Source organism: Haliaeetus leucocephalus, unplaced genomic scaffold (assembly GCF_000737465.1).
Source record: "Haliaeetus leucocephalus isolate CR32 unplaced genomic scaffold, Haliaeetus_leucocephalus-4.0 Scaffold577, whole genome shotgun sequence".
Lineage (NCBI taxonomy): Eukaryota > Metazoa > Chordata > Aves > Accipitriformes > Accipitridae > Haliaeetus > Haliaeetus leucocephalus.
Genome location: NW_010973013.1, coordinates 2668955 through 2682880, shown reverse-complemented (window position 1 = coordinate 2682880; position 13926 = coordinate 2668955). Strand labels below are relative to the sequence as shown.

At 48.0% G+C, this 13926-nt stretch overlaps 1 protein-coding gene across 1 annotated transcript; it reads left to right on the top strand.

Moving 5' to 3' along the window:
• The first annotated feature begins 524 nt into the window (after positions 1-524).
• LBH (limb bud and heart development) lies at positions 525-12150 on the top strand. The gene is made up of 2 exons (XM_010577753.1): positions 525-858; positions 9619-12150. The coding sequence occupies exons 1-2, from the start codon at positions 736-738 to the stop codon at positions 9826-9828; spliced, it is 333 nt and encodes a 110-aa protein (XP_010576055.1). The 5' UTR covers positions 525-735; the 3' UTR covers positions 9829-12150.
• The last annotated feature ends 1776 nt before the right edge of the window (positions 12151-13926 follow it).

Below are 13926 nucleotides of genomic sequence, written 5' to 3'. Positions count from 1 at the left end.
GGAGGCTCTAACGCCAGCAGGCTGCCTGCTGTGGCCGTGGGAGGCTTGAAGCGGAGCTCGCCCCGTCCCCGCCGCGGCGGCGGTGTGTGCCCCGGGAGGAGGCGATGGAGCGGGGCGGCGTGAAGCCCCGGGACGTGATTTTTTTTCCGACAGCGGGGGGAGAAGAGGCTGGTGGCGGCGGGGGCGAGAGCCGAGCTGTAGCGGGATGAGCCGCACTAGAGGAGCTGCGAACTGCGGGAATTCACTTTCTCGAGCTGGAAATGCCATTAAGGCTGTAAAAGCAGAGCTGGGATTGGCGCCGTGCGCTCCGCTGGTGTGGAAGTCCCTGAGGTTGTAAAATAAGTCAGCAGGAGCTAAAGCACACCAGCTGAAAAGAAAAGCAAAAAAAGCAACCCCAAACCCCCAGCGCTTGCACTTATTTACTCTGTTTTTTTACTTTCCCCCCTTAGGGGGCAGAGCTGGAGGAAGTGGAGTGAGAAGGGAACCGCTGCTGTTAAAGCCTCCCGGGGTGTTTTTGAGCAGTTCTCTTGGGGAGCAAAATCAGAGAGTTGCTCCCAGGGGCAGGGGATGTAGCGCCGGTTTCCGAGGTACTGAGCTTTTTCCACCCCCTTCCGAGGGGGGGCAGGAAGGAAGGGACCAGAAATAGCCTGCCGGCAGCCTCTTCTGCTTGCTTTTCTTTCCCGATGCTACTCACATCTTGCTCAGCCCCCCCCCAGAGCCCCTCAGACCGTTTGAATGCTGTCTTTTGTTTCTAGCTCTGATTATCTGAGATCATCTGAAATGACTGAAGTGATGATGAACACCCCAGCTATGGATGAGATTGGGCTAAGCCCCCGCAAGGATGGGCTGTCGTATCAGGTAAGTGCTTCGCTGGCTGCTTGGGCAGTAATCCCCTATGGAATTGCCTGGGCTGGACCGCAGACTCGGTCTAATGTACCTTTCCATAGCCTGACCTAATAGCAGGTCTTGCTGTAGTGAGAGCTAGTCAACAGACTGGAATGCTTGCTTGGCAGGAGCTGGTTGTCTAAAATATCACTCGGTATCAGGCTGGATTGGCAAAGGACTTGGCTGTTGCCAAAGTGATCGAGCCCCCACTTGTTCAGCATTCATGGGGGCTCGGTGGGAGATGGGGAGATCGGTGAAAGAAGGGTTTGCACCACTCAATGGGCTGAGAGGGCTCTTGAGATCTCTCTAACACAACATACAAATGATCTGCCTAGAGGAGGAGGGAGTTGGTTGTATGGCATTTACATTTTTTTGGATGTATTTCTTTGTTTTCCTGACTGATGGGCCCATTTGAGAGGGTTAACGGTCTCCCATAAGATGCAGTGAGGCTGGAGACAGCCTAAACAAGCCTTGAAATGTCACTGGAGATACGAGTACCTGAAGGCGTGAGCTGCATTCCTTCTGAAAGTTCTGAACAAAGTAATTAGCTATTAACCTCTAGATCAACGACTGGGGTGAAGAGGTGGTCTTAGAAACTAGCTTGAGCCTTAATCCTTTAGTCTCAATATCCCTTTCATTTCCTAGCTTATACTTAATCAAAGGGTAGGTTGTGCATCTTAGCCTACTAGATCCCTGTTTTCCTACTCTTCCAGGAGACTTGTTGATGAGATTTGACACAGGTGCTGAGTGCATGCAGATGACTTGGCATCTGGTGGCCTTACTGGCAGATCCCGATGCAGGGTTCTTCCTTCACAGATGTTACACAATCTGCACAGAGGCAGTTGCTCTAAGTGTGCATTCAAATGAGGTGTACTGTTGTATGATAGCATATTTACATCTGAAAAGTGAGCTACAAGGCAGTAACAGTGCACTGAAGCATGAAATGAACTTTGGGCCATGGCTGAGGCCTCCAGTAGAAGCCAAAGCTGCGGGGAGGGAAGGGGGATGCATTGCTTTTTTTGGTCAGAATTCTGGATCTGGGTAGTGCAAGTTGTTTGGTTTATTGCCTGTGTGTGGAAATAGCTGTGCTTCAGTGCTTGAGTTAGTGGAAAGCATATGGCCTCTCTTTCCTATAGAGGGAGTGTACAGCAATGAGAGTGGTGGTTAAACCTGAAGCAATCAAATGAGCCTGCATGGGATGTTCAGTTGTCTTTATGGGTCACCACATGAAGAGGCTTAACCCAGTCAGGTCAAAAGCCTCTATTTACCTATCTAAATTTTCCAGTGAGAGGCAGAACCTATGTGCCCTGCTTGTTCTAACGATTGCTTCAGTGAGGTTTTTCCCCAAGTGCTAATGACCTTGATAAGTCTGCTTGGGCCAGCTGGGGAACAGGCCTGTTCAGTTTTGAGTGGAGCAGCCGAACCTGAAGGTGTGAGTCATAAATGGTGACGACTCATGTCTATGCAGGGCTTTTGCATCCTGGATCTGTTCTCTGTAGTGGTCTCATCATAGACTTTTTTCAAATGCCTGCAAGAGCTGGGAACTGCCTGCCAGTACTTCACCTTGATGTAAGCCAAACTGATGGCAGCAAGGGCTGAGGTGTTGAAGTGGAAGATCCTGATGGGGCACGTGCAGTGTGTGGGCTGTATGTGAGGTCTGCCTCTAAATCAGGTTAGTGTAAAGAGGATTGGGGAACAGGCTTCAGCCTTCCTCCCCTGGCTGCTAGGCTGAGAGTGTCACAGTGTAAAATCAAGGTAAGTTGAAAGCATCCTTAAAGGGTTGAAAACTCAAGTTAGAATAGCAGGGACAAACCTGGTGCAAATTGCACCCTGAACTCTCTGTTCTGCCTCAGACTTTGGCACTTTGTGCTTCATCTTGCTGATGGAGAGAGTTTGGTACATGGAAAATTGTATGCTAGTCTGAGGGCTGGAGTGCAATAACTTAAAACCAGACAGGGCTAATGGAGCATGACTGCTCCTACACTGAGACTTGTTCTAAGCTGCAACATCTTCCTCCACTCATCTGCAGAGTTGGGCACTCACGATGTGAGTGTAACGGCCCTTGGCTGGCTAGGAGAGGCAAAAAAAAAAAAGTGGAGCCAGAACTGGGAGAGGCAAGCTTCTAGTTTCAAAACTTTCTCTTATTCTAGTAGTAGAACTTGGATTTATTTTACTGCAGAGGTGACCTCAAACTGAGATTCAAAATGTCCCCCTTCAGATGGTGTAGAGCAGGGACTGCCTGGGGAGTTGGTCCATAGGATGTGAGCTGTGAGCCTGGGGGCTGCTTCTGCCACCATATGAGACATGAAACTCTCTGGACCAAAGGAGATGGTACAGCAGCTTTGCTGGAACTGTAAAGCACATCAGTATCTGCTGCAGACAGTCTTGTCTGACCAACAGTACTGTTTCAAAGTATTTTTGCCTTTACTTGGAATTAAACTGAGGAAACAAACTCATATTCTGAGTATAGACTTCAGTGATCTGATTCCTCTGTACTGTGGAGCTCACCGAACTTCAGGGCTCCTGTCTGTCTTGTTGTTTAAGGAGGGAACTTTGCTTCTTGACTTTTTCCTTCTGCCTCCTCTGCTGCCTTGCCAGCGCTCATGCTCTGCGGTGTCTCTCTGTCTAGACATCAGCTGAAGGTGTGCACCCACTGATGAAGCTTCCTGGCCTTTGGTGGGCTGGCCATCGCTGCTCTTGAAGCAACGATGTGAAAACTCGGACTGCAGAAGTTGTGTTGGTGATAACGGAGTTGCCTGGGCAGGCTTAGCAACAGTTTCACTTGCAAAATGTGCTTTCTCAGCATAGAAATGCCTTTTTCCAGTTAATATGCAAAATGCTTGTAAGCTAATGTGCTAATTTCAAAACTTTTCTATGTAAAACACCTTTTATTACTGTATTTGCAACATAAAGCTGCTCTCTGAGCTGCCTGAAGATGGTTCAGCCAACAGATTCAGAGGGCCTGAGCAGAAGTGAATGGTGAAATTGGGGCATGAGTCTCAGAACAGGGTGGCATAGACAAAACAGAAGATGCAGCTGAAGAGATGATGTCATGCTGGGTCTTGTGCCTGCAGTGAAGAGCTATTTCTGGATCTTTAATAGATGTCCCATAATTCCCATGGGACTTACTAAACAAAAAACTCATTGAAATGCAGCTGATGGCTCAAGATGCCCCTGCTACAAACAGATGTGCCTATGGAGGGCTTCATGTGCTTCCTGCCTGGCAATCTCCGGTGAGCCGGGCCTTTTTCACTGCCGCTTGGAGCTAATGTACTGTTTGCTGTTTTCCAGCCCCTAGATATACCTGTTCTCTGAAAAGCCTCAGCAGCCCTCTGCCAGCTTGTCCTCTGATGCCATCTCACAGCAGCACAAACGATGCCACTGACACCGAGGCTGAATTAATCATTTTGTGGAGCTGTTGTCAAAACAGTGCTTTGACCTGAATCCTCCCTTGCTTCTTGGAAGTGGAGCGGGGTCTGAGCACAACTGAGGACACTTTGATGCCCAAAAGTGTTTATTTTGAGCAAATGCTGTGTCCTGAGTTGAGTGTGCTACTTTGCTGCAGACCGGCTGTCTGGCCGGCTCGCTGGTCCTGTGGGACCTTAGGCTCCCTTTTAGGAGATTGGCCTGTGGAGGCTGAGCTTGCCTCATGCCATCAGCTGGGGTTTGGTTGTCATGGGGAGCTTGAGCTCTTTAAGTCATGATCGCATCATGCTGGGATCTGTCTCGGTTAATCACAGCCGCCGCTAGCTGTGAATCATGTCAGACTGACTGAATCTAGGTAAATAGGCTTAACGCTCCATCCAGTGTCTATGGCGAAAGCTTGGGTCGTCTGCCTTGTTGGGGAAATCATTTTTGGTGAATGGAAGGCCTCTTCACCAGCACCAGTGAAGCACTGATTTCCCCACAGGGCTGTGGTGCTTGGTGCTGAGGGGTTTGAGCTGCGTCGGCTGCATCCCCCCAACGAAACTGGGGGACCAACATGTTACTGACCCAGGGCCTGGTGGCAAAGGGTGGAAATTGAGCTTCCTCTGTAATTGTCTTGTTTGCTTGTAGGGTGCTTCGTGTCTGTGCAGCCTTGATTTGTGCAGGGGAAGTTCTGTATTAGAGCTGGCGCTTGCTGCTGCGCAAGGGCTTGAGACTGGGCTGCATAAATGGTGGTGATAGCAAGTGAGTTTAGGGCAACTTGTTCATATAGCACATCTGATGCACAGTTACTAGACAAGATTAGTAGGCTGAGTCAATGTGTATTCCAGAGTCTGGGACCTTAAAGGAAAGCAGAAGTAGGATATGGGATAAGCGGAGCCAAAACCAATCGTGTTCACTGCTATGCTATGCAAAAAAGTGTTCCACTGAAATGCAAACTGGAGACAGCAGCTAATCAGAACATCTCAGTGCATGTTTTTTTCTTCCCTACTTGATGCCTTGTTACTCTGACAGAAAATTGTTATGATGTATGAAGTTTCCCTGCCACTGTCCCCCAAGATAGGGCAATCTGTCTGTGACTGAGGAGTTGTCATAGTTCATAAACCCGAGTCACAGGCTGCTGTGTGCATACTAGATGGAGCTCAGTTTCAAGTCATGACTACTGTGCAAGTAAACATCTGTATTAGCACTGTTTCTTACAGCTGGAAAATTCCTCCAAAGAGGACACTGAGATAATTTAAGTATTTCCTGAAGTGAGCTTGCCATGCTTCTCAATGGCAGTAAAGTTTTATTTTAAGAACTTAAATGCTGATTTGGGATTTGGAATATTGGCTGGAATACTGCTGAAGAGGCACAAAGCTTAGCTCTCTAGTACTGGGAGGATGAGTGATATGGATACATTGGGGTGGATCCTGTACCTGAAATGGTATGCCTCTCAGTACAGACTTTGCAGTCTTGTGTAGTATTACCACAGTGAAGCAAAGCTTTCCCCCAAAACAGTAACCTAATTGGGAAAGATCTTACTGCCTTATTCTCCCTGGAATATAATTGATATAATTTTCAGCCTCATGAGAGGGGAGGCAAGCATTTTAACCATGGGTGTTGGTATGGAGTACACATGTGGAAGTTGTTTTGAATTTACAAGTGTCACTTGGATTATGGTAGTGCTGAGCTAATCCTCTTAATTGACTGACATCTCTCCTGCTTTTGGTGTTTCTCCATCCCTGTGAATGCTGAGAGAGGGTATTAGCCTCCCCAGGGCAATGAAAACTTTCCATTTTTGTTGCCAAGTCTTCATTCAAGGACAGTAGTGCTAGATCATCTGAAAAAGAGGCAAACATGATCTTTCTAAAATTATTTCAAGCTTTCATTTCAAGTTCTGCTTTTCACTGCCCCTTCCAGCTGCAAGGCAAGAGTTTGGTTGATTTGTATGTGATCTGGATCAGTCCATGAGGAGAGCAGTTCCCAAGACATAATCTGGAGAGGCCTGTGAAAACCAGTCTTGCTGCGAGTGAGAAGCTGTGTTGAGTAGCATAAGAAGCAATGTACATGTCCTCTGTGGGCTCTAAAGGTGTTGGATGTGTCTCCATGGGCCAGGAGCTGGGGCTCAGCTACAGAAGGGGGGGCTCTGCAGAAGCAGTCATGGCCCCTTGTGCTCTATTGTGCAAGTGAGGGGGAGGAAGATACCTCTGAATTGCTGCTAAATTTGCTTTTAGATAGCCTTCCCAACCAGTTGGTGGTTGTCACTTGTCTCCCATTGAGTGACCAGATCAGGCAGAAGTAGGCATCTGCTTCAGCTGTGTGCAGGGTGGCTCCCTCTGATAAATGGGGGGGAGAAGTTAACCTGTTGCTGCTGTGCTCTTTGAGTGGTGGGGAGATGTGAAGTCTTCCTCCCACATACCTGAGCTGGGTAATGTGAGCAGAAAGGCTTGTAGGCAGGTTTTGCTGGGCAAGCTGTCCTGGCTGCTGTGCCAAAGGGTGCAGAGCTCACAGGTCAGAGCTGAGCTGCTGCATTCCCAGTGGGGACCTTGCTGCAAGTTTTAGAGTGTGGGTTTTTTTCTTCCCATTGTCTAAATCTGGAGTGGGACCAGATTAGGCATATGGGACCAAAAAATGCAGCATGTCACTGCTGGTGTGGGACAGCAGAAAGCTGGTGCTTGCTTATCTTTTTTATAAAGTGTCTGGCAATGCAGTTTATTTTGGAGTAAGCAGGGAGGCTGGTTGGGGTAGCTTTTCCACCCAGCTTCCCCAGATGTGCAAACAGTCTTAATCTGAAACCTTTTTTCCTTCGGTCCCAGTGCTTGGCCTGCTGTGTTGCCCTGCTTGTCACATGCGAGGAAATCTGCCTTTGTATACTTTTTTCCATTGACTGTCCACACCCCTTGAAAGTGCAGTTGCAACATCTCACTTCATGCTGCCTCGATGATTAAAAAGCATGACTTAGTGGAAAAAATCCTGACCTTCTTGGGTTCGGCCTGTCCTGCAGCTGTTTGAGATAAGATTGTGCTCGGGGGTTTTTTATTAAAAAAGCTGCACACCACATTTTGGGGATATTTGTTTGTAAGGAAATGACTACTACTTAGTTTCTGGAAAAAAAATCTGGCAGGCTATTTTCAAAGAAATTGCTCCAATTTGACCTAATGTGCTTAAAATGATAGCAGCCAAAGGTTAGTTTAATTATTATACTGCTATTTTTCTTGCACAGGAGGCTATTTTCATGACATTATCAGCTTATGTAACCTCCTGAACTACACTTCTTTTTTCCATTGCAACCTTCTAGACCATGTAGTGTCAAGGGTATTTTTTTCCTATCCTGAGTTTAGATAACGAGTTGATGCTTAAGAGCCATGGACTGTACTTCCAGTAATGTACCACGTGTCTGAAACGGCCTTTGTTTGGCCGAGCAGAAGCCACAAAGCTCCAAGAAACAGTTACTGTCTCGCTTGCACCAGCCCTGACTAATAGCAAGTAGCTCATACTGCAATGCCCATGTTAACGTGGCCGTGTTCAAAGACCTCGCTCACTCTTGTGCACCTGAAAAGCATATGGATGGTGGGTGCTGTAGTGGGAGCTGGGCTCCTGCACCACTGTCCCCAGGACGAGCTGGATGTGTGCGAACAGCCCCCGTGATGTGCGTGACCTTCAGTTACCTTGCCTGACTTTGCGTTAAGTAGCAACCTGATGGTTTTCTCAGGTTAGTAACCTGGTTGCCACAAAACTTTGGATGTGAGGGAGAAATGTGGCTGAACAGTAGAAGTCTAAATATTGACAAGGAGGGAGTGGTGTAGTTAATAGTCGCTAGGCTGAAGAATGAGTCGATAGGGTGTTGTTCCCCTTTGGGGTTTGGGCCAGGGCTTCCCAAGGTGGTGGGTACCTGCATGATTGGCACGAGAAGAGTGATGCTTCGTGGTTAATGCTCGGGGCTCCTGGATGGGGAACCTGCTTTCGTAACTGGAACCACGAAGCAGATCAGATCTTGCTCTCAAACTGAGGCACCCATGAGCAGCGTGCCTGTCTGCGGCTGGCAGTGCAGTTCCCTGCAAGGATGCTCTTACAGCTCACTTGAATGCAGCTGGTGTTCAAAGAAAAGTACAGTGCCTGACTCCTCACCCCACCTACAACCTTGAGGGGAAAATGCATTTTGTCATTGTCTTCTTTGGGGTGTTCAAATGCAATTGCAAGGTGAAATGCGCACTCTGATAAAACTGTTTGAAATAAACAGGTGGTAATTGCTTAATCCTCTGCTTATGAACCAGGAATCCGATACGGCAACTGATTCTTGTCACCCAGCAGTTCTTTTTCTGGATGAGCTGGGGTTTGAAGCTGGTCCCCTAGTAGGGCACCCCTATAAGTAACAGCAACCTTTTCTGTTCGCATTGCAATTTAGTCAAGCAAAGCTCCTGCTCAGTGGTGGTTTTTCCTGTACCTGTGTCTTTGCCTCAGTTCCTAGTAGGATCAAAGCGTGCATCCCAGTGGCCCTGGTGCTGCTGCAGTGCATGAGCTTGTGCATCCATGTGGCAAGCTACGGGTGGGAGGGAAGGGGTAAGGTACGGCTCTGTGTGCCTCGGGGGGCTGGAGAGAAGGGGGTCCTCATATACCTTGCACGAGGAATGTGGTGCATAATTGCTGGCTGTGCCACAGGTACCTCTGGCCTTAAGAAATACGGCCCAGTCTCCAACCCTTCCATAAAACAAGTGTCTTCCTGCTGAGTTTCACTGCTGATGTGTGGTAGCTGTAGCATGCAGCACGCTGCCAAAATTCTCTCTCAAAATGCAGCTGACCTTCTCTTTCAGTCTGGTGCTGTGGACCTGGAGCGCTACCAGATGCCGGCCCTTGCTGCGAGGGTCTGGAGTGCTGTAGCGCTGGGTTGCCCAGTGCCTCCTCTCCCTTCTAGCAGCACAGCCCGGAGCACAAGCCTGTTCTCGTGCGCAGCTTGACCAGCAGCAGGAAATGAGATCTCAGATCCTCTGATCGAGATAGCTCAGCGTGCAAACACAGGAGCATCAATGCAAAAGCGGTGCTGGGTGGGGAGCGAGGCGTTTGGATAAATACCCAAAAGGGCAGGTGCCTGTTTGCTGAGTGCTATCCAAGCAAGCGTGGGCTTTGGAAGCCTCTTGGGCAGTGCTCACTTCCAATACTCGGAGATTAGAGAAGCTTATTTACAAGTTCAAGAATCTTCCCATCACTCAGTGGTTTACTCTGTGTCCAGACCAGTCTGCCCTGAAGACCGGAGTGTCTTGCGTTGGGTTTTGGCTAAGATTGTGTGAATGCAGCCCCTCTCACAGGCTTGTTTCTTGGCTCTTTCAGATCTTCCCTGATCCGTCGGACTTTGACCGTTACTGTAAGCTGAAGGACCGCCTGCCCTCAATCGTGGTAGAGCCGACGGAGGGTGATGTGGAGAGTGGTGAGCTGAGATGGCCACCCGAAGAGTTCCTCGTGCAGGAGGAGGAGGAGGAAGAGGAGGAAGAGGAGGAAGAAAACTGTGAAGATGTAAAGAAGGACAACAAGGAGCAATAAATGGCATCTGAGGAAAGGCAAGGGACTGCACCCTTCTGAAGGAAGAGCCACAATTCTTTTGAAAGTCTTTTTAAAAAAAAAGACAAGTTCAATTTTGCACCTGCGAGATCTTAGTTTTCTTGTATTCTCTGTATCGAGAACTGAAGCCCTCGGTGTCACCAGACCTCCTGAGGAAGGAAGTAACGCAGAGAAATGTTTGCTGTTCTCGAGATCATTATCTGTATTTTTCCGAGGCGGAGGCAGCAGTGAAATTCCAAGCACATGGCAGAGGGTGACCACGCGAGGACCGCTGGAGGGGGGAGCTCGGGGAGGGGGAGGAAAGTCGGAGGCAGCAGCGTTTGGCCGGGAGCTGCCTCCAGCTAAAAGTGTGAGAACAGAGCTGTAATCTCTCAGATTCGCCTTTCTTGCAGCTTGTATTTTGTGTGTCAGGGGGTGGAAGGGTGTCCGTAGCAAAGCATGGCAAATGCTCTACTGACGAGGGGTCTGTAGCTCTCCCCGGTTCGGCACCTCCTAGGGTAACGTGAGTGTCCATAGGAGTAGTTGGGTTTCTTGCTCTCACTGTTGAGCCTGTTTTCCAGCCACTTTTCCCAAAGCTGTTTTCTCCCCCTCTGTTTGCCTTTAGATTCTTCAATGCTGAACAGCTGTATTTGCAGGATAATGTTAGGCTGCTGCTTGTCATCTCTACTGCGAGGCCCTAGTTTATCTTGCAGGTGGTTAGCGTGAGGTAATGCGCATCAGATATGGAGACGCTTCTGTCTGCAGCAAGAGCTTATGTAGGTTTGAACACCTCGGATTTTTCTCTTCTATTTGCCGAGGCTGTTGTGGTCAGTCTCGTCTCGTACAGCGCCCAAAGCCAGAGGGTGGAGGTTACGCCTCCTTACCTTGGTGTCCTTGAGGCTGTAGGGTTTCATGTCTCCAACTTGCTGGTCAACGGGCTTGAGAGGGCTGGGATGGGGCATCTCCTCCAGCTTTGCACTGCAAGGCCTCCTCAGTGCAGGACGGACAGGCTGGTAGGGGTGTGCATGGTGGGGAGTGCTGCCAGACCTGGAGGTAATCCAAAGATGAAACACCAGATCTCGTGTGGATCACTGGTGGGAAAGGGGGGTTTGCGGGAGGGGTCTGTTGGGAGAGGATTAGCCTGGATGTCCTGAGACAAGAGGTTTTATTGCTTCATAGCGAGGGCAAAACATTCATGGGTGTTTAATGAAGTGCAGACTGGCTTGCAAAGTCTGTGGTTGTCCCCTCTTCACCATCTCCTGCTTTAAGGAGAAGTCATCTGTCTCTGTTTGGGGAGGAGGCCAGTCTGCTGCCAGACAGGGTAACCTGCTGCTTTCCTGGAAAGTGATGATCTCGCAGCTTTGGGAACCAGCTCGGGAGCCAGTCGGTCTTGGGATAGCATGAGAACAGTTACCACCTAAACCAAATCTGGGTTCATGGAAGAGAAAAAGAAATGTCAAGGCCTTAACCAAACTTTCATAATAATCCCAATGCCACCCCCCTTTGCTTATAACCGGTTCCATTTTTAAAATCTATTTGGACATGTGTGTATTTGTATTTTTAATACCTCATGAGTAGTTAAACGCTGGTGGGGGTTGGGAACTGCTTTTAACATATTGGCAGGATTGTTTTAGTCTTGTCTTGCTTGTGTTTAAACATAATGGCAATAATTTATCAGCTCTGCATAACTGTTTCAGACAGACAGGAGTTTGGAGATGAGTTAGCACAAAGCAGGAGAAATTCAGTGTTCCTACACTGCAGCTGGTCTCTGGTCCAGCAATGCAGACCCAGTTTTACATGCTCCCTGCCCATCTTGATAGACGGTTGATCACCAAATGGTCATGATGTGGTGATATCATTTTCTCTAGCGATGGATTCAGCTGTTGTATCTGTAATGCTTGTTCTAGTCTTGCTGTCTTACTGGAATGAGCTTGTACACCTGCATACCAGCCAGTTGTCTTACTTCTAAGTGTTACTCTCTATTGGTCTCTACTGTCTGTACCACCAAGTCAAAGCTGTATATCAAAGATATTACCATGTGGGCAGCAATGAGATGGCGATCCTTGGACTCCAGACCTGCTGTCTGCCCTAAAGACTTGCATATTTCTGTCTGCATCCTTTTTTTGGAAGTATTGTGTATATTTCTATTTGTTGTTGAACGTATCTAAAGAACAAAGCACTCCAGTAAAACTCCTCCTGTTGTATGATATACATTCTATATTTCTGTAATTCTTTTTTGAGCCTCAGGGAGAAGCTAGCATTTTTTTCAAACTACATTTTTGTCACTGTGACAGTTGTAAATAAAGTTTGAAAATGCTTTCCAAACATAACGGCTTTGTTCTTACTGCCCAAGTGGGTTGGGATGGTCTGGATAGTGACTGGTCCTTGTGTTTCAGTTCTGAGGTGTGCTGACTTGCAAACTCATGCAAATATCTGAAGAGACTCATGTCTGTCAGTTGAGGTTGTTCTGTGAACCTGTAGACACTTGGTTCATGCATGTGGCTGACCATGGAGCATGTCCTATGGGATTGTAAGCCTAAATCAACTTATTTGCCTTCCATCTTCCTACAGTTTCTTACTGCTGTGTGAAAGGCTGCAGCAAAGTGGTGCTCCAGCTTACTTGGTCCTGAAAAATCTGTATATCTATAATTATCTGTAAACTATGTCTAACCCCTTACCTAACCTTACAGAGCATGAGGTCATGGAGAGCGGAGGCTATTCATAGCTGCTGTCAGTACTAATGCAGTACCTGTGCATGTTCCCTGTGTGTGCTCTTACCCTGTGCTGAGCAACAAGCATGAAGGTATGCCTTGCCATGCTTGTCCTGCTCGGGTCTCAGCTGAGCTGCCTGTCTGCTTTGGCCATTTTGGGTCCAGAGGTCGACTTTTCTTGAGTAGTCGGTCATACCTTGCCACACACCAGTGGCTGTGTGCTGCAGCTCCCTGTGCTGCCAGAGGAAGACCTTGAGGAAATGGTGTTTCTGAGTGCGATTCTGTACTTGCTTGGTGCCAAGGCAGTGTCATGGGTGTAGAAATCTGGCTGTGCCAGGATTCAGTAATGCAAACTGTGTACTTAATGGGATTCAATCTTCCACTAAAACCAGGTGGTAAGAAGCAAATGCCCTGGAATACCCCTATCTTTGATACATGGAGAGAAGTTCTTGTGATTTGGCAAGTAACAGACTCTAATCTTAACCTATGCAAACAATCTGGGCTGAGGCTACAGTGTTAGGTTTACATGAGACTGGTTTAAATACACTGACTAATGACCCTCAGATTTAATGCTTGAACTGGGGGCGTGCTCAACATGAGCCCCCTGGTTCAAAGATGAATTGTATTGTGCTCAACCTTTGTGCGTGTTTTATGCCATAGAAACATAAATGCAATGTTGAAGCTTGCCTCTCCTTTTCTTCAATTAACCTCTAGCTAAGGTGCCTTGATTTTGTTCCCTCCTCAGGCATGGAATTACATTCCTTGTAGAAGCTGCTGCAGCATTTCCAAGATGAAGTGCTGATCTGAAATCAGTGAAGATGTTCAGTCCTGCCCCAGAATGTTTCTGATTAAAATGCAGCACTGGTTAGGGAAACTCCAAATGAATTGAACTTGTCTGCTACTTTCATGTGCCTCACATGAACAGGTTTTTCAGGCTCATGTCAGAATGAAGCCACTCACTTTGTTTCCTGATGCATGGTGCTATTTTTGGGCCAGACCAGAAGGGCTGGCCTCTGAGTGGGGCTCACTCTGCCTGGGGGTCTGCCTTGTATCTGCCTGGAGCAGTGCTGGCTGGAGAAGGAGGTTCTTTCCTGTTCCTTGGCTCCAGCTGTTATGGTCAAACTGGAACTTGCATCACCAAATGAAAATGGGCTTGCTGCTGAATAGGTGACCCTGAGTCATCCCAAGAACTTGGTGGGTAGCATAAGGACCTTTCTTTGCACATAGAGCAATGTTTCTTCTGGCTCTTATTTAAATTGGAGGCATTTGTCCTCCTCAAAGCTTTGCCCTGTAGTTGCAACTGATGACACAGCAAGCTGTGCACTGCTGCCCTGCTTAGTTCAGCCTGTGTTTGCTCTCCCAAATACTTCATTTGTTGTTTTTGGTGTGT

Bases quoted from the DNA above. Each gene is read 5' to 3' on its own strand.
- LBH (XM_010577753.1), top strand. From the start codon at position 736: ATGCTGTCTTTTGTTTCTAGCTCTGATTATCTGAGATCATCTGAAATG. The intron at 859-9,618 runs GTAAGTGCTTCG...TGGCTCTTTCAG, and splicing joins AGGATGGGCTGTCGTATCAG to ATCTTCCCTGATCCGTCGGA.